At 41.8% G+C, this 19,840-nt stretch overlaps 1 protein-coding gene across 6 annotated transcripts in view; it reads left to right on the top strand.

The window, feature by feature from the left end:
• Positions 1-19,840, top strand: part of INSC (INSC, spindle orientation adaptor protein) — a 133,330-nt gene that overhangs the window by 18,811 nt on the left and 94,679 nt on the right. For 3 of the 6 annotated variants that reach the window (XM_025356943.1, XM_025356942.1, XM_025356939.1), the window contains exon 1: positions 17,876-17,998. In XM_025356943.1, the coding sequence (XP_025212728.1) occupies positions 17,943-17,998 (56 nt within the window). In that variant the 5' untranslated portion in view covers positions 17,876-17,942. Of the gene's footprint in view, positions 1-17,875; positions 17,999-19,840 lie in introns of those variants that run through there. The other 3 variants (XM_025356937.1, XM_025356941.1, XM_025356940.1) reach the window with 2 other exon arrangements.

The raw sequence follows: 19,840 nt of genomic DNA, 5'->3' as shown, positions 1-19,840 counted from the left end.
TGTAATTTCTTCTTGGACCTATGGCTTGTATGTTTAAAAATATATGACTGTATGGGGTATTTATGTTGGGGTAGAGATTGCAACCCCAATGTCAATCTTTTGAAATTTGTTGAGGCTTGCTTTAAAGACTAGAAAGTAGTTGATTAAGAAAAAAAAAAAAAAAAGAATGATTCATGAGTGCTTGAAAAGAATGTGTATTCTGGGTGTTCTATTTATGAACATTAAATCTAACTTAAACGTGCCATTCAAATATTCTATATCCTTACTGATCATTTTCGTGCTTGATCTATCAGTTAATGACAGAATTGTGTTGAAATGTATGTGATTCAGGACTAGTTCATTTCTCCTTAAAGTTTTATCAATTTTACTTTGCATATCTTAAAACTATGCTATTAGATATATCCTCATTATTGTATTTCCTTAATGGGCTGAACATTTAATTTTCATGTAGTGAATCTCTTCATTGCCTTAAAGTTTGTTTTGCATTATATGAATACATTAGCATCAGATTTCTTTAGGTAAGTATTTTTATGGTGTATCTTTTGTGGCCTTTAAGTTTAAGCTATTTTAGGTCTTTTTGTTTTAGGGATACTTCTTGTAGCTAGCACATAGCATGCACAACTTCCAGCCCCCTCCATGTATTGCACCCTTAATAATCTCTGCTTAGAACTGGATAGTTTAGCTCATTTCCCCTTAATGTGACTACTATTATACATTGATACTCCCCTCTACATACTTTCTTTCTTTCTTTGGTTTAATTTTTTAAATTTATTGCTCATTTATTTTTTCCTCCTCTACACAGTTCAAGGGAATTGTCTCTTTCTCTATGTCTGTTATTTTAGTTAATTACTTTAGATATTATAGCATTAATAATAACCTAAAAAGCCTAAATTTAATTTACATCTCTATTTTTCTTCCCCCAAAATAGAACCTTGGAGCACTTTAAACAACTTTAGTCATATCCTTCTAAATTATATACAATATTTTAGATTCATCGTTTCTTATCTCAAAAATGAGGGATTATAATTGTTTTTTTTTTATTTGGAGGCGAGGTCTTGCTCTGTTGCCCAAGCTGGGGTACAGTGGGGCAATCACAGTTCACTGCAGCCTCAACCTCCTGGACTCAAATGATCCTCCCACCTCAGCCTCCTGAGTAGGTGAAAACACAGTTAGGATTCACTGCACTCGGCTTTTTAAATTTTTGTAGAGATGGGGGCTGCACTACGTTGCCCAGACTGATCTTGAACTCTTGGGCTTAAGTGATCCTCCTGCCTCAGCTTCCCTAAGTACTGGAATTACAGGAATGAGTCAATGTGCCCGGCCCTGTAATTGTTTTTTAGTTAAAGTTTCTTTGGATTTACCCACAGTTTTAAGCAAGTTTGCTCATCATTCTTTCTTGTATCTCAAACCTTCCATATGATATTACATTATTTCTGCTTGAAGCAAATCCTTCAGAATTTCCTTTAGTGTGGGATTTTTGGTTGTCTGAGAATGCTTATATTTCATACTTATTCTTGAAATGTAATTTCTATAGATATAGAATTTTGGGACAATGATTTTCTGGCATAATATATTTTCTTGTTGTCTGCTGAGTTTCATCATTGTTATTAAGTGATCATCTGTCAATCTAGTTTCCTTTTCCCTTTGATTGCTTTCAAAATCTTCTGTCTTTGGTGCTCATTAATATTATGAGTTGTCTAGGGTGTGGATGTATATGTTTTGTATTTATCTTACTAGGGATTCATTGGGATTTCTGAATTTGAATGTTGTTTTGTCTTTCAAAAAATCCAGGGAACTGAAATTTTAGCCACTGATTCTTTGAATATCACCATTTCCCCATTCTCTCTCTTTGCAAATATGATGAAATACTTGTTAGATCCCATCACTCTATATTTCTTAGCTTTAATTCTCTCATATTTTTTCCTCTCTTTTTCTCTCTGGACTGCATCTTGGTTAAGTTCTTTTGTTCTATCTTTTAATATACCAATCCATTTTTTAGCTGTGATTAATCTGCCCAATGAGTTTTTCATTTTTAATTATTGTATTTTAATGTAGAAAAGGTCTATTTGTTTCTTTCTCAAATTTTCTTGGCCATATTTTATAGCCTTTGTTCTTTGAAAACGTTTTCATGACTCTCTTTTATTTCTTAAAACTAAATTCTCTAATCAAGTCCCCCATCCCCACAACAGATAATGTAAATTCAGGCCGTAAGCCTATCTGAGGCCCATAATGTGGTCATTAATTCTCAACTTTCATTGTTGACAATTTTGATATAGAAGGTTTATTTTCCATTTACTCTTAAACTGAGTTTCTGGTTTTCTGGATCCCTATTTGATTCCTCCCCTTGGGAAGTTCCTAGGCTTTATCACATGTTTCCTTGCACTGTACACATAGGAAACAGAAGTCCAGAGAATACAACATTCAACAGATGTCTCAGGAAAAACAAAACAAAACAAAACAAAACAACAACAACAACAAATTCCCTTCAACTCTTGCTTCGGTTTCCTGGTTCTTCTTTTGCTTTACTTTTGGCCTCTCCAGCTTTCTTACACTTTTGCCAACTCAGTAATATATTTTAAAAACATTAAAAGGATAATTATTCATCCTTTAAAATTGTTCTTATGGAGCAGTATTTAAAGTATCTGGGCTACTGTATTGTTGGAGATAACAATCTTATATGAGTTTTCTCTATAAGGAGAAGGAGTGTCAATTAAAAATCAGGTGCTAAAAATAATGACTTGATATGCCTCTCTAAAAGAGAAGGTAGAGTCTTCATCCTCACCCAACATATTAACTGTGTGCCTTAGCAAATTATTGAACCTCTCTGGGTCACCATTTCTACATTTTAAAATGGGGATAATAGTAGTACTGATTATTTTGGACATTTGGAGGAATATGTGAAGTTATTTATGTAAGACACTTAGAAGGGTTCTTGGCACATAGTTAAGTGCCTAATACCATATTTCTTTGGATTTAAGATGTTATATATTGTAAGATCCCTCTTCATGAAAAAGAAAATATGGTTCCAATTAAACGATGACACAATGCCAAGATGCCATTGACTGTAACATACATCCCAATTTTGGTTGTTAAAATATGAAAAAAAAGATATCTTAGAATGACCTGCCTATAGTAAATTTTAGCTATTATTACAAATGGATGCATATGAGCAAAGTAGGCAGTGGTTGAGAAACAGAATCTTAGTCTCAGAATTGATAGGACTTAAATGTTTGTAGGTACTTACTCCATCCCACCATGATCCCATTAATTTCTGGACTCTGGCTGTATTGTGCATGAGTTCACTTCTGTGTCCAGAGGGCTGTCTTTAGACAAGCAAGATATTCCACCATCTCCTCCAAGACTGAGGAAGAAGCGACTTCTATGTGTGTAGCACATTCATAGGTGCCTTATATATAGCATTTACTTTAGTTCTCACAATTAGTCTCATTAATGAAGACAAGTTGCTATGACCCCCCAACATTAGTGGCTTAACATATTGTTTATTTCTTGCTTACCCCACAGATTGATGTGGATTAGGTGGCTCTACTCCAAGCTGTGATTCAAGTCTCATCTTCTTCCTTCCTTCCTTCCTTCCTTCCTTCCTTCCTTCCTTCCTTCCTTCCNTCTTCTTCCTTCCTTCCTTCCTTCCTTCCTTCCTTCCTTCCTTCCTTCCTTCCTTCCTTCCTTTATTTATTTATTTATTGCTTTGCCTTATTGTGGCTTTCGGGTTGCTTTGGCATCACTCAGCAGGTAGAAAGGGGAAGAGAGAGGGAGCATCAAGAAGGTACACCTTCTATTATAATTTAAAATTCTTTAAGACCTTGCCACTTTATTTATTCCTATTTGGAGGGAGAAATTAGTGTAAGTTAGGGTGTTTGAGGAGGCCTGCCAGATGAGGTGGGATTAGAGATGAATCCTGAGGCACTGGAATTACCTGGAGATAGAAAAGAGAATTGAGGGAATTCAGTCAGGATATGCTGGGGTGCCATGACTAATGCATACAATTGTGGAAGTGCAAGATGTTTTTGGACCATCATAGAACACTGTGTTGGTAGAAGGATTGGGCTTCTACTCTGTGCTAGACACTGCAAAGCACTAGACCTAAACAAGTCTTGATAAAACAGTATTCTGTGAATGGGTTGTTTTTCATGTTTGATCCATTCTGTGCCCCAGATGGATGTGGATCATGTGGCCCATGTACCTTACACCCCCTGTTTCCCAACATAAAGGATTCTTTAACTGAAGATGTTATGACAATGACAACAGGATTTGCTGAGAATGATTGTGTTGTGCTCACTCTCTGGGATATTCTGTTATATACAATGCTTCTAAAATAGGTGATGGTTCTGTCTTTTGTCCCTTTTTGTCAGTGAGCTGGTGAGAACTCTTCACCCTTGGGGCCAAGCCAAGGTTCTGGTTCAGTGTGGATTCTCCTTTGAATGTCCCATACTACTTTGGTCACATAGAATGTGAGCTGCGATATTAATTGTTTCTTCTGGGTCAATTTTACTCATCACAGAAAATGTCTTAGTGTTTTTGTCGGTGTTTATTCAAAACATAGTTTATTTCTTAGCCCATTTTGTGCTGCTAGAACAGAATGTATAATAGAATGGCATAGACTGGCTAGTTTACAGTGAATAGAAGTTTATTGGCTTACAGTTCTGGAGGCTGAGAAGTCCAAGATCAAGATGTCCATAGTTTTGGTGTCTAATGAAGCCATTCTCTTCTTCCATGATGATGTCTTGCATGCTGTGCTCTCTGAGGGAAAGAAGACTGGATGCTCACATGGTGGAGGCAGAAGGGCCAGGAAAGTGAATCCACTTCTATAAGGCCTTTTTCTAATGGCATTAATTCATTCATGAGGGCTCTGCTCTCATGACTTACAGGCATATCTTAGAGATATTGCATATTCAATCCCAGACCACTGCAATAAAGCCAATATTACAATAAAGAGAGTTACACGAATTATTAGGTTTCCCACTGCATATAAAAGTTATGTTTATGCTATGCTATAGTATATTAAGTGTGAAATAAAATTATGTCTATGTCTAAAAACAATGTACATATATAATTAAAAATACTTTATTGCTGAAATGCTAATGATCATCTGAAGCTTCAGCAAGTCATAATCTTTTTGCTGGTGGAGAGTCTTGCCTTGATGTTGATGTCTGCTGACTAATCAGGGTAGTGGTTGCTTAAGGTTGGGGTTGCTGTGGCAATGTCTTAAAGTAAGATAACAGTAAAGTTTGCCACATCAATTGACTCTTCTTTTTATGAAAAATTTCTCAGTGGTGTGTGGTGTTTGACAGCACTTTACCCATCTTAAAACTTCTTTCAAAATTGGAGTTAACCTCTCAAATCCTGCCACTGCTTTATTAACTAAATTTATGTTATGTTCTAAATATTGTCTCTTCACTAGGAGTAAATAACATCTCAAGAAATTTCTTTCTTTGCTCATCCATAAGAAGCAACTCCTCATTCATTTAGTTTTGTCATGAGGTTGCAGCAATTCAGTCACGTCTTCAAGCTCCACATCTAATTCTAGTTTGCTTGCTATTTTTAACCACATCTGCAGTTGCTTCCACCACTGAAGTTTTGAACCTCTCAAAGTCATCCATGAGGATTGGAATCAAATTCTTCCAAATTCCTGTTAATATTGACATTCTGACCTCCTCCCATGAATCACGAATGTTCTTAATCACATCTAGAATGGTATTTGCTTTCTAAAAGGATTTAAATTTAATATGCCCAAATCCATCAGAGGAATCGCTATCAATGGCAGCTACAGCCTTACAAAATGTATTTCTTAAATAATAAGACTTGAAAGTCAAAATTACTCCTTGATTCATGGGCTGTAGAATGGATGTTAGCCGGTGTAAAAACATTAATCTCTTTCCACATCTCCATCAGAGCTTTTGACAACCAGGTATATCATCAATGAGCAATAATATTTTGAAAGGAATATTTTTTTCTGAGTGGTAGGTCGCAACAGTGAGCTTAAAATACTCAGTAAAACATGCTATAAACAGATACGCTGTCATGTAGACTTTGATGTTACATTTACAGAGAATAGGCAGAATATATTTTGCATAATTTTTAAAGGCCCTAGAATTTTTGGAATGGTAAATGAGCATTGACTTCAAGTTAAACTCACCAGCTGCATTAGTCCCTAACAAGAGAGTCAGCCTGTCCTTTGAAACTTTGAAACAAGGCTTTGATTTCTCCTCTCGCGCTATGAAAGTCATAGATGGCATCTTCTTCAAATATAAGGCTGTTCTGTCTCCATTGAAAATATGTTGTTGAGTGTAGGCACCTTCATCAATAATTTTAGCTAGATCTTCTGGATAACTTGCTGCACTTCTCCGTTAGCAGTTGCTGCTTCATCTTGAATTTGTATATTATAGAGATGGCCTCTTTCCTTAAACCTAATGAACCAACCTCTGCTAGCTTCCAACTTTGCTTCTGTAGTTTCCTCACCTTTCTTAGCCTTAATAGAATGAAATAGGGCCTTGCTGTAGATTAGGCTTTGGCTTAAGGAAATGTTGTGTCTGGTTTCATTTTCTATCCAGACCACTCAAACTTCCTCCATATCAGAATAGGCTGTCTTGCTTTTTTATCATTCGTGTGTTCACTGAAGTAGCATTTTTAATTTCCTTTGAGAATTTTTCCTTTGCATTAACAATTTGCCTAGCTGTTTGGTGCAAGAGCCCTAGCTTTTTGCCTATCTGGGCTTTTGACCTACTGTCCTAACTAAGCTTAATCATTTCTAACTTTTGATTTAAAGTGAAAGATGTGTGACTCTTACTTTCACTTGAACATTTAGAGGGCATTGTAGGGTTAGTAATTGGCCAAATTTTAATATTGTTGTGTCTCAGGGAACAGGGAGCCCAGAGGAAAGGGAGAAAGATAGGGGAACGGCAGGTTGGTGAAGTAGTCAGAACACATACAAAACTTATTGGTTAAGTTTGCCATCTTACCAGGGTGCAATTTGTGATCTCCCCAAAACAATTACAATAGTAATATCAAAGATCACTGATCACAGATCACCACAGCAGATACAATAGTAATGAAAAATTGAAAATATTGTAAGAAATTACTAAAGTGTGACACAGAGACATGAAATGAGTACATACTATGGGAAAATTGGCACTGATAGGTTTGTGTGATGCAGGTTTGTCCCAAACCTTTAATTTGTAAAAAAGGAAAAGAAAAAAAAACACAACAGTATCTGCAAAGCACAATAGAGTGAAGTGCCCTAACTCCCAACACTGCCACACTGGGGATTAGGTTTCAACCTATGAACTTTGGAGGGGAAACACTGAACCATAGCAATCTCTATGTGCTAGGTTTTAAATCATATCTCTTCTATAGGACGCTTTGCTTCTTTCCAACATATTTAATATGTTTTGCTTTTTAATTCTCTCCAGTGGAAAGCAGCTCTTTGGATCTGAAGTCTGAATAGGAAATGGATCCTTCATTGGCCACAAAGATGGCTATCATGAAACTTCTTACAGAGTACCATTAACTAGCCTGCTGGGTCAAAGTAGCTTCTGGTATTATTATTTCACTTTCTCTGAAATATCATGCAGGCGACATCATCTTGTGTAATTTTGACCACAACACTGAGAATAGGTTTTATTCCCATTTTACGGATGTAGAAGCTGAAGGTCAGAGAGGCCTAGTAAGAGGCAAAACTGGGATTGGAATCCCAACCCTGAACTTTTGGATTTTCAAGACCTCACCAGGCTACCTTCTAAATGTTATTGAGCAAACTCCAATTTAGAGGATTTGAGGAAGAAATAAAATCAGAGAAGATTGGATTATCATGGTTGTTGATACAATGCTGTCATTTGCTCAAGACTTTCGATTTCAGAGAAAATTATATTTGTGAGACTATAAGAGATTGTACAATTCTCTCTCCTATGTCATTTTCCCAAGGGTATACAGACCCCTTCAACCTGGGTCCTCATCATGACTCAGAAAGGGAAATAGCTTGCCCAGTGTGCCCTTTGAGCATGATTTATGAAACAGGATGTATCCAAATTTTCACCACGTTGGAGCTATTCAATTTTCTCTAATGGCCTTTATCTGAGAGTTATGTCTATTCGTGGCAGTCACAACCAGTAAGTCATTAGCTTAAAGTATGCTGATTGTTAATTTTAGCACCCTGGGCCCTGGGCCCAGTGGGAGAGGTCTCTCGCTTTTGCAAATCGAAGCTAAGGAACATTTGAGCAGTTGGCAAACATTCACATCAGGAAAAGTTAGAAAGTAAGAAGGAATAATTTAAAAGTTAGAGTAAGAAGCAGTAGAATTGTTGGAGCTAAGGAGGCAACAGGATAGCTGTTTTGCTGGCTGCCTCCCTACTGCTAGGCACTGTCCTCACCAGAAGAGAGGTGGAACCAGTCTTTAAATCAACACCTGCTGTGTGCCAGGCACTTCACATATGTGAGCTCACTAATGTGCCTAGCGTTCTCATTTTATCCTTATTAGAGATCCCATTTTATAGACAAAAAACCTAATGTTCAAGGTCACACAGCTATTAACGGATGGAGCTCACATTTGAACCTGGGCAGTTGACTCCTGAATCTGTATTCTTAACCAACAGAGCTCTGAATGGGGGTGACTAAAAGGGCCAACCAAGCCTCCCTTGGAGCTACACTTTGCCTAAGATCTTGAGATCTGGCCACCAGATTCTCACTTTTAATCATTAAATAATTTTCAGCTCAGAGCTAGCTCCCAGAATGCCAGTAAGTGCAGCTTCCTTGTGTGGCTTAGGGCTGGGAGCTCCTCTGATGAGTAGCTGGTCAATCAGAGCCCCAGAGCCAGGAATGGCCCACCCTGAGATACAAGGTGAAGACAGCTCTGGCTTTCCTGATTCCAGGAGCCTGAGCTTTCCTCTGAGATGGCCATACAAGCTCCTTCAGGGGAGGCCGCTTGGACAAGCTGGAGCTCTCTAGAGGATAAACCATATAAACCAGGTGCTGGCACACATGGGCCTCAGTGAGGACACCTTGACACTGGGCTCCTCTCTCTCTGACCTCTGGGGACTCATGGGCACCTCCAAGTTAACCTGCCTGTCCCATTCCAGAGCTGAGCTGAATCTGAACAGAACTCATGAATTTCCCTGCCCACTCTCTATTTCCTCGTACTTGATAACCACAGCAAAGGAGAAAGTGCAAGCATACTTGCACTTTCCCAGTTTTGCAGATGGAGCACTAAGGCTGCATTGACTTCCTATGGTAAACCACTCTGAGGCACTGGTGGGTCTGTTCACTCCAGCCAGGCAAAGCCTTATTTGGATTTCCCATGGTGGGAATGAGGAAGCCTGTGTGCATGTCCCAGGTGTGGCTTGGCTTACTTTGTGACCTCAGTAAGTGTCTTTTTCTTTTCTTTTTGATTTCTTTCTTTCTTTTCTTTCCTTTTTTTTTTTTCTTTTAGAGGCAGGGTCTTGCTCAGGCTGAAGTGCAGTGGCATAATCATAGCTCACTGTAACCTTAAATTCCTGGGTTCAGGCAGTCCCCCCACCTCAGCCTCCCCAGTAGCTGGGACTACAGGAATGCACCACCATGCCCCATCTAATTTTTCAATTTTTTTTTTTTGGTAGAAATGGGGTCTTGCTATGTAGCCCAGGCTGGCCTCAAACTCCTTGCCTCAAGTGATCCTTTTGTCTTGGTCTCTCAAAGTGCTGGGATTGCAGGTGTGATCCACTGCACCCAGCCTCTCTTCTTCTTCTGAACTTGTCTCTCCATTGTCCACATTAACCCATCTGTGCTTCTGGTTCCTCATCTGAAAAACTGAGGTAACAATAGGAACCTACCTCACGGGGTTATTTTGAGGACTAAATGTAAAGCATTTACAACAGTGCCTTATATGTAGTAAGTACCCAAGAAGTGTTTCTCCCTGTCTGCCTCCTCTTCATCCTCTTCCTCCTCATTATTATTACTACTACTACAAGAGGATCATCTCTAAGGCCTCCCTACTAGTTCTCATACTCTGAGAGTATAATGTGAGCTCCTCCAAGAAGGCTGCCTGGACATTGCCCGGGAGCTGTAGTCTTAGCCCTGTCAAGTTCATGGACATATTTCTGTAGATGAGATTCCTATTGCCTTCTAGGTGAGGCCTAAAAGGTAGATGTATCCAATTAATCAGGTGGAGGCTTGCGACCTTGTTTGAGCTTTGTTGAAACTATTTGGGCTCCAGCATTGAGGGTCAGAACAAAGGTCTGGGTGGGGGCCCCCTCTACTTGATGCAAGTCGTTCTGGGCTATCTAGCGAGAGTCTCAGGTCCTGGAGGAGATTCAGCCCTGCTCTGTGAGTCCTTAGGTCTGTTCTTCCTACTTGTTGGCCTCTGTTATCTGACAGCTGTGAGGGGCTACTGGGGTTTCCTCCAGGGAGCTAGAGCTGTCTATATTTTACGAGGCTCAGTTCATTCAGCAGGGCTGGGTAGCAGCTTGCTTGGGTTCTTGTGCCTCTCCTGGGAACGAGGGCTCTTAAAGTATCTGATTGCTGCAGGATGCCAGCCACCACAGCTAGCAATAGCTCCAATGACTATTGCCACCCTTGCCCAGGTCACATAGAGGTCAAGAGTAGGATGGGGAGGGAGATGTGTTCTGATTACCTCCTAGAGCTCTTTGCAGCCCTTCTTTCCACTCCTAGGTTCCCACCTCTCCACTCCTAGGACTTTACTGCTCTGACTGAAAGCTTGCACCTGCCTGTTAAATTAGCCCTCATTGCTGGTCTTACTTTCTGGAGTTCATCCACTCCACTGGTTACCATGTGGACTGAAATTCCACTTTGATCATTTCACTCCCCTGCTCAAACACCTTTGATGGCTCTCTACCACCCACAGGACAGAGACTAAATAATCAGTTCCTTTCATGGTCAGGGCTATAAAGGCACCTTCCCTCCAGCCTCCTGAGAGAGATCTGGGTTCCCGAATACTTGCTCCATGTTCTGGTTTCCTTGCCACGGCTCACACTGCTCTTGGCACTGAATGCCCTTGTCCCATCTTCACCTGGAAAAATCCCTCCCTCCATTTGAGGTCCAGCTCAGACGTCACCTTCTCTAAGGTGAACAAGTCTTCTGTATTTCCCTAGCTGAAAGTGACCACTCCTTTTTCTGCATTCGCATGCTACTGAGGTAGTTTACTATAAACTCCACCACCAGGCCAGAGTGCTCCAGCCTTCTTGAAACACTTGCAGTTCCCTAATCTCACCATACTCATGATTCTGGGTCAAATGCTCTTCCTTGTGTCCTGCACACTCTTCCTTTTAGCCCCCTTTCCTTCCTCTGCTTTTTCTACATTCTTTCAAGTTTCAGTATTGGAGTGATGCCCTGAGAAACTTCCCATGGCCTCTTCTCACCACCTTCCATTCTGACCTCGTACTGCTTGAAACTTGCTTGCCACACTTCGGGGGAGGGTGACATTCCCTTGATTACCTGTCATTGCAGTTTTTGCACAGCATTGTGACTGTCCACTGATCTGTCTGTCTGTCCTATGGGATAACTTGATGAACACAGAGCTGGGGGTGGGGAGGGAGGCTGCCCGACTGGGTACAACCAGACAGTGAGGACTGCAAGAACTCAGGAGGGACAGGCAGCTTTGTCTCAGTGGATGTTAGGATGCAGAGCGCTTTCAATGCACAGTGCGTATGGTATGCAAAGGCTCCTCCTCCCAACCCTGAGTATTCATCTCACTGAATACTCATCATGGCATGGTGAAATAGTTACCACTGTCTCCAGTTTATCCATGAGGAAGCTGAGCTTCCTTCCACAAGAACTCACCCAGTCAGTGAACAAGTGTCTATTGATTATTATGCACCAGACTATGTCAGGCACAGGGGGTATGGCAGTGAGTGGCACATTCCTTTAGTCCCTGCTCTTACCTTCAGGGGAGAAAGACATTAAGCTCTTATTAAGCCCCTAATGTTACAGTTAATTATTTAATTACAATTGTGATAAAGTCTATGGAGGAAAAATACTGAGGGGACTAGGGAATCTTAATGAAGGATGTGACTGAATCCACGGGTCAGGGAAAGCTGCCCTGAGGAAGTGGCATTTGTTCTGAGCTCTGAATGATAGGAATAACTTGGTGAGAGGAGACAGAGGAGAGGTTGTTGGGGTCAGAGGAACGAGTACCTTGAAGGTGCTTGGCAGGGGTAGGCGTGGCTTGCTGCAAGGATGAACAGCAGCCAGAGTGGCTGCAAGGCTGAAGGACAAGAAGGGTGGTTAGACAGGGACAAGATCCACGTGAGGCAAGTAGGCCATGGCAGGGTTTGGTCTTAGTAGCAACAGGAAGCCATTGAAGGATTTTAAACAGTGGGTTGATGTGATTAGATTTGTGCTTGAGACCACCCTGTTGGTTGTGTGGAGAACAGTTTAGAGAGAGGCATGTCTGGAAAGGGGCGAGTGATGAAAGAAAGCCCTTGCAGAGGTCCAAGTGAGAGATGCCAATACCTTTGGCCAGGGAGGTGGTCATGAGATGAAAAAAATATGATGAGGGAAAGGGATGTATCAAGAATAATTCTCAGGCAAGACATCCAGATCTAGCCTCTGGGCTCTAAATTCTGTGTATTTTGCACAGGCCGGGGAAGGCAAATTGAAACAAAAAAGCCTATATTGTAGCCCCATTTTAAGGTGTAATCTGCATACCAGGTACAGGGTAACTTGATTCTTCTGCAGGTACCACGAAGCCTCAGAAAAAAGTCTCCTTTCAGTCCGAAGCTCCTAGTCTGTGCACTTGATTGGTGAATCCTAGGTCATGTGCTTCTGCTCTGTGTGCCTGATTGGTGAATCCTAGGTCACATGCTTCTGCTCTGTGTGCCTGATTGGTGGCACCTAAGTCATGTGTTTTATCCTTGCTGCAAAGGATTCTGCCCAACAAGGGTCTGGCTTTTTAAGTTTCCATGTTGGGAGGCAGGTTTCCCTTACACTAAGACTCTTAAACAAAGGGATATTTCTCAAATGTAGGAAATGGGTTCATATGTTAGAGGCCAGAAAGAAAGATAAATGTTTACACGTGGATTATCTTGGTGCTCACAACAATCTTGTGAGGTTGTCTATTTTTGCCCCGTTTTACAGATGGGAAACAGATATGGAAACTCTGGAAAAGCCCTGATTTCTTCCCCAGTAAAGCAGTACTCTCTAAGGGCCTTTTCAGCTCCAAATGGTCGAGATTCATAATGATGGGCTGACAGGACATCTCTGTTGCTTCCAGTTCTTGCACTTTCTGGTCTTGGAGAAAGAGCCATATCTGCCTGGTGCTGTCTAACTCCTCTTCGACTCCCCAGCAACCTCCTCCCTGTTCCTAGAGCTGCCGCCAAAGCTTAACTACTTTCCACAATACTTACTCTCCCCTGTCCCTTTCGTGTTGACAGCACTAATATTGACAGCCCTAATGGGATTGCAGATTAAGCAATCCCAGACATGTTTGGAGCTGTACCTGGATCGGCCCTTTAGACAATGGCGGAAACCACCTTTGCTCCTGATTTTAATTGAATAATTTACTGTAAATAGCCTCCATTTCCTCCACAAACCATGTGTCATTAGCCAAATGGAGGTGAGCAAAGGCTGCGTCTAATTGGATGTGGGCGCAGAAATGAGCTGTCCAGATGGAGCTGTTGTCACAGCAAGCATTGAATTAAATCAGAGACACTTAAGACTTCAAGTCTTTCCTGTAAACTAGCCACTTCTGGTGGGAGCTACATAGCCCAGAGCCCTGAAGAAACAAGGCTGCAGGATCCATGGTGGGATTTTCAGTGAATTAGGAAAGGCCCTGGGACAGGTGATGGAGGGATTTCCTCTTTCCTGCTCACTCCTGCATGTGTCCTTTTCACCTCTCTTCCTGGGAAAAGCAGCAGCTCTGCTCTGAGATATATTTCTTAACTCTTCCTTCCAACAGGAAGGGTACTTCTTCTTGGAGGCTGCTATATGCCAAGCACAATACTGGGGACTTTTGCAAGTAATCTCATTTAATCCTCATGATGCTCCTGGGAAGTAGGTATAATTGAGGAAACCACATGTTCAGTGGGTTGGCAGTTTTCCCAAGGTTATGTACTTATCAGGTCAGGATTTGTACAAGTCGGGATTTGAATCTATCAGATTCCAAAGTTCATGTTCTTTTTGCAACACCAGTGAGGACACAGAGCCCAGGACCAAGGGCTTGTCTTGAACTCAGTTTTGGTTTCCTAACATTCTGTGTAACTTTGGAAGGAGTTTATTCTTCAAGTCTGCTCAACAGGATGAGTCTGACTTAGGGCTGTGGGAGTGGGTGGGTGCAAGAGCTTCAGACTGAAGATGGAACTTTGCAGTAGGAGCTTCCCTGAGGATAGCATGCTTTAAACAGGTCTATTTGAAGCTTTAACTGGAACTATGATCTCCCATCCCCCGAACCCTTTAGGGCCTATCTCTGTCCATATGACTTTCACAAAAGTGACAATAAATGAGGAACAAAAGAGAAATGTCTCCTTCTCCTTCCATATGACTGCAGTGTTTGCTTTTCTTCTTGAGGGCTGTGTCACTGAGGGCTGGCACTAGATGAAGCTGGAAGATTCACAGTCCGGGAAGTGGGAGCAGTAGGCGGTGCTGGTGAGAGGGAAGAGTGCTGGCATCTCTGAGAAATGCCCTCTGGGGTTGGGTGTTGCCATTCAGAAATGGAGTCAGGCTGTCTGTTAGCAAAGGCTGAACACAGGCTCTTATCTTCATCTGCTCCAGCACCTCCCCTTCAATCATCAAACCTGGATTCTAGTCCTCTGCCACCTACTAACCTGTGCTTCTCACTGAATGTAAGAGGTCTCATCTGTAACAGAGGATGATGATAGCATTAAATGAACTAATACTATATGAAGCATTTAGAACAGTACCTGGCACATAAGACATGCTCAGTAAATATTAGCTATAATTATTATTGTTATAGATACTTTATAAACATCAGCTGGGTTAAACAAGTATTTCCTATCTCGCCTTTCAGATATTCTTCCTCATCCTTAGTGAAAATGAGCTGTGATTCCTCTGAGGCCTAATCTGATTCACAACCCATAGTCTTGACCATGCAGGTCATTGGGTCAGGACTGTGCCTAATCCCACATTCAGCAAGATTTGGCTTTAGACATTAAGGAATCTTGTCTTTTGGGGGCAAAGAGGCAGCCAATAATGACACAGTCTGTGAATAGGGCAGTGATGCATATGCAATCAGATGTCCTTAAGGTGCCTCCCCAGCCTCTGGGAACACAAGAGATCACATGAAGGAAGGTTTTGTGAGCTGGCAGGCTCCCCCTGAATACCTGCTGGGAAGTCATGGGTAAAAAGGATGAATGATGGCACCTCACTGGGATGCTTTAAAAAAATCGAGATATATTAGACTTATTGCAGTTCCCTCAGCTAACAGCCCAGAGGCTCCTGAAGGAAAAGAAGTTGATTGTTTTGGCTTGTTCCTGCTGTGTTCTAGCTGGCTTCTTGTGCTCACTGCTTCTTTCTGAAGGCTTTACAGGTCGGTGATCCAGAATTGGCTATAGAATTTACGGTCACAGAGCTATATTTCTGGAATCTGCCTCTTAGGAATTCAGAACACTTTCTTGCATTCAGACTTCTGCTCATGACAACTTTTTTTTTTCTCTGGGTCCCTCAGAAACGACTTGAATCAGAGTCAGAGGTTCACTCTAATACTCTATGGTATGTATGCTTCACCTCATCCGAAAGTTTCCTCTTGATTCAAACTTCAAAGGGTCCTGGAATTTTCTCAGTATTTCCCTGTCTCCTCTCCTACCTTAGGCTCTAATCCCCCCTTCAACATATTTACTTTGCCTCTTTTCTTCTCAGTAATGAAGATGTGGAAGTAAAACAAAATCTACTTGCTCACTGCCATCTAATCACATCTTAGCTTTTACCCTAAGAAGTTGGTATTTTCCTTTTTTGTACTTTAGTCAAACATATCAAAAGGGAGAAAACACCTCATTTTATTGTTTCTAGTGTTTCTTTTGTGCCATCCCTTTCAGCCTATTGGCTCACTAAATTCCAAAAATATACCTTCTAAATAATGATAATAATGATGGAAATAACAATGCTGATAACATATGCTAATGAACGCTCGCTGAGCCTCTCGCTGTGCTAGGTGAGTTACCTGCTGTATCTCATTTTCTACATCTCCCTTAGCATAGATGACCAGAGAGCTGAGCACATAGCAGACTTATAGGACGTAACGATAATAATAGCTAACTATTTATTTAGCTCTTACGTTGGCCATATACTTCCACATTCCTAATCTCATGTCATCATTATAATAGCTCTTTAAAATAGATATTATTATCCTTAGTTACAGATGAAGAGATGGGGCTCAACATCAATGTATTAAAAATTTACCCCACTCATTCTTTCAACAGAGGTGTAGAGTGCAGGCTAAGTGCCTGGCCCTTGGCTCAGTGCCAGAAACACATGTGGTGTCTACCCTCAGGAAGCTCACAGTCTAATGAGCTCCACAGACAGAGAAACAGGCAACAGCAGCAAGTCTCTGGAATTATTTAGTGCCCTAGTTTATTCTGGGTTCCTGCCTCCCCACACTTTTCCGACTGACCATTTTCTTCTTTCTTCCCAGCATTATGATGAGTGCTTCGTGTTCACCCACATCACTGTTAAAATGCTCCTCCTCCATTCTTTTCTATAGGGCTCCTGTGTAATCACGGAGTAAGACTCTTCTGTTGATGTGCCCAGGCAAAGGTGACAGAATCTGCATATTCCTCAGGGAGGGCTTACTCATGGGCTTGGAGGAGTTGGCAGAGAGAGAGAGAAATGAAAAAAAGAGATTGTGTACAAAAAGGCCTCCAGGAGCACAGCAGGGACAAGGCAAGGGAGAAAAATACAAACAGGTGGGTAGTTGGTTTGGGTTCAAATGTGAGGCACAGGGAAGCCAGCTGCATCCTCGGTGCTGGGATTGGGAGTTCCTGGAACCTGGATTACTTTTATTCATTAGGATGCTTTTGGCTGTGTAGAACAAAAACCCTCACTCAGACTGACTTAAACGACAAGAGCTTTTGTTTTCTTAGATAATAGGAAGCCTAGAGCTGGGCCAGACTCCAGCCTTAGTTGATTCAGTGGTTTGGTGATCAAGGACCCAGCATATTTTTCTTGGAGTGTGCTAACTTTGTTCTCCAGCTAGTGCTGCTCATGATTGCAAGATGGTCTCTAGCAGCATTGAAGTGGATATGCTCCCTTGTTCAAGTCCAACAGGAGAGATACTGTCTCATCTTGCATCTCTCTGTTGGGAGAAAGAACACTTTTCCTAGAAGCAGTCCTGTCGTGGCTCATTGGCCTAAATTGAGTCACATGCCTATTTCTGAACCAACCACTGGCAATTTGGGTACAGTTGCATCATCCGAAGTGGAATGGATTTGGGAAAGCAACCACTATGCCAGTAACAGGGTCACATTTTCCAGGACAGACTTAAGCATAATCACAGTGAATAACCCAGTTCTACAGTGGTAATAGCCAGGGAATTAGAATGTAGAATTGCCAGTTTTAGCAAGTAATACAGGATGCCCAGTTAAATGTGAATCTCAGATAAACCATAGATACTTTTTTGGTACAAGTATGTCCTATGCAATACTTACAGGCTGTGTGTTCCAATATTTGATACATACCAAAATAAGTCAGGCAAATATTTGAAATTGGAATAAGAAAATATTTTAGAGATATAAAGTGGACTAGGGACTTAGAAACAAGATCAAATCTGGGTTCTGCCTTACTTGTATGAGGATAGTGGAGTGAAAACTGGTTCAAAAGAAGAAGAGGGCTAGGAGGCCTTACCTCTTTGCCTGCTTTGGTTCCTTGTGGCCTGGGAATGGGAGAGAAAGTGATTGTGCCTCCTTTCTTAGGGCCTTGTTGTGCCATCCTGCCCTCTATTTTCAGGGTCACCACCGCTGCGAGCAGGCCTTGCTGCAGATTGGGATCAACATGATGGCGCTGCCTGGAGGTCGCCACCTGGACTCCATCACCCTGCCGGGTCAGCGGTAAGTCCTACAGCTGTCACTCCAGGCCAGGCCTACCCCATCTGAACCCTGACTGAGGTCCAGTTCCAGCATCCTGAGGCTGCAGATGACCCCATCTTCCCATGCAATTTTCTGGGGAGGAAGCCGAGGATAATGTATTGGGGATGCCATGTTCACTCAGCAAATATCAATGGAACTGGACCCTGGGACACTGCAGAATCAGGCACATCCCAGCCTCTAATGAGCTGAAGTCTAATGCTGAGGCTGACCATAAAACAAAGAATCAAGTGGGTGTGCTAGTAAGATAGAGGACTCCAGAGGAGGCTCCTGATCCTGCCTGGCTAGGGGGCTGGAGCCCCTGGGGGTCCTTGGCGTTAGTGGAGGCCCTCTCTGAGGCTTTTGGAAGGTGTCATTCTACCTTGGATGTCTTCTCTTTTGCCCAGAGCACCAAGGAGATAACGGAGCATAGAGCTGATCCTTGGGAAGTACTTGTTGTTCTGAGTTGGGCAATGAGGGAGGATGGGAAAGGCACATACTGAGAAGAAGGTGAAGCCCGGATAATGAGGGGAGAGGGCTTGAGAACATCCTGTCTGAAGAAGGAGACATTTGGGGCCACCAGAAGTGCCTGCACACAGCTGGAAGATGTGACAAGGCAGGTTCTGGTTTAATGTGACTGGTCCTGGAGCCTGAACCTGAACCAGTGTTAGAAGTGCCAGGGTGCTAGATCTTTCCTGCCCAACTGTCCCCGTTTGCCGGGTCCTGTACTGATTTGGGTATGGAAGTCCTGTGGCCGTGGAAATTCCTGGCAAACCTGGGAAGTTGGTCACTGTAATGTAGGTTTGATCTGTAGAGGAACTCAGCAACCTCAGAGTGCTTGGGGATTCCACTTAGCCTTATTTATTCATTTATTTATTTTGCTGAGACATTTTGATGGGGTTATTTTGAGGCAACACAATCCAAGTAGATTTTGTAAAACTATTAAGCCATCGTTTTATTTTGTAATGTCTTGTGTTAACATATTCCATGTATCACTGACATTTTACCTTTATCCTTAACCCTCCATCTGAATTACTTGGGATTTCATCTTACTATGTTATTACTTTCAATATTGTTTGTTTGGTTATTATTTGTTTTGGAGTATGTGTTGCTTTTAAAATCAGAAAAAATTATTATTTGTTAAAAGTCTACTGGAACTGGTTTAGCCTCTGTGTACACACCAATCTGATCCCACAAAGCCATCATTATAAAGAGGTTTTAGGATGTGATATACAATTCATGCATGTTCCTGAGGACTCAGGGCATGGTTAGAAATGCCACTCAGAATTTCCTCTGCAGCTGGAAGCCAAGAATAAGACATCATATGGGGATCCAATTATCTTTGCACACAGCACCTCTAAGGTGGAACTCAGAGATGATGAGATACAGACCTGTCAGGATGTATGTGGTTTTTTCAAGATGGGGCCTGCCTTAGCCTGGAATGGCTGATGGCCTTTCATGAGACGGGGAAGTGGGGTCAGCTTTGGACACATGACTGCCTGGCTTCAATGCTGAGCTATACATCTCACTAGCTGTGTGGTCTGTGCAAGTTCCTGAACCCTATCATCTGTCTCTCACTTTTCTCATGTAGAAATGGAAGTCATCCTAGCACCTTCTTCATAGAGTGAATGTGAGGATTAAATAAATCTATATATGCAAAGTGTGTGTCACATATTGAGAGCTACATATGCAGAGTCATTACTTATTGAGTGCCTGTTGCTGTGTGTTGGAGCTCTTCACGTAGGTGATATGGGGAAATTCTTCCAGAAATCCCTCTCCTGACCCCTAACCCTCAGCAAGTGACCTGAGTGAGAAAAAGAAATCATA

Source organism: Theropithecus gelada, chromosome 14 (genome assembly GCF_003255815.1).
Source record: "Theropithecus gelada isolate Dixy chromosome 14, Tgel_1.0, whole genome shotgun sequence".
Taxonomy (NCBI): domain Eukaryota; kingdom Metazoa; phylum Chordata; class Mammalia; order Primates; family Cercopithecidae; genus Theropithecus; species Theropithecus gelada.
This window is presented reverse-complemented; position numbering and strand designations above follow the sequence as displayed.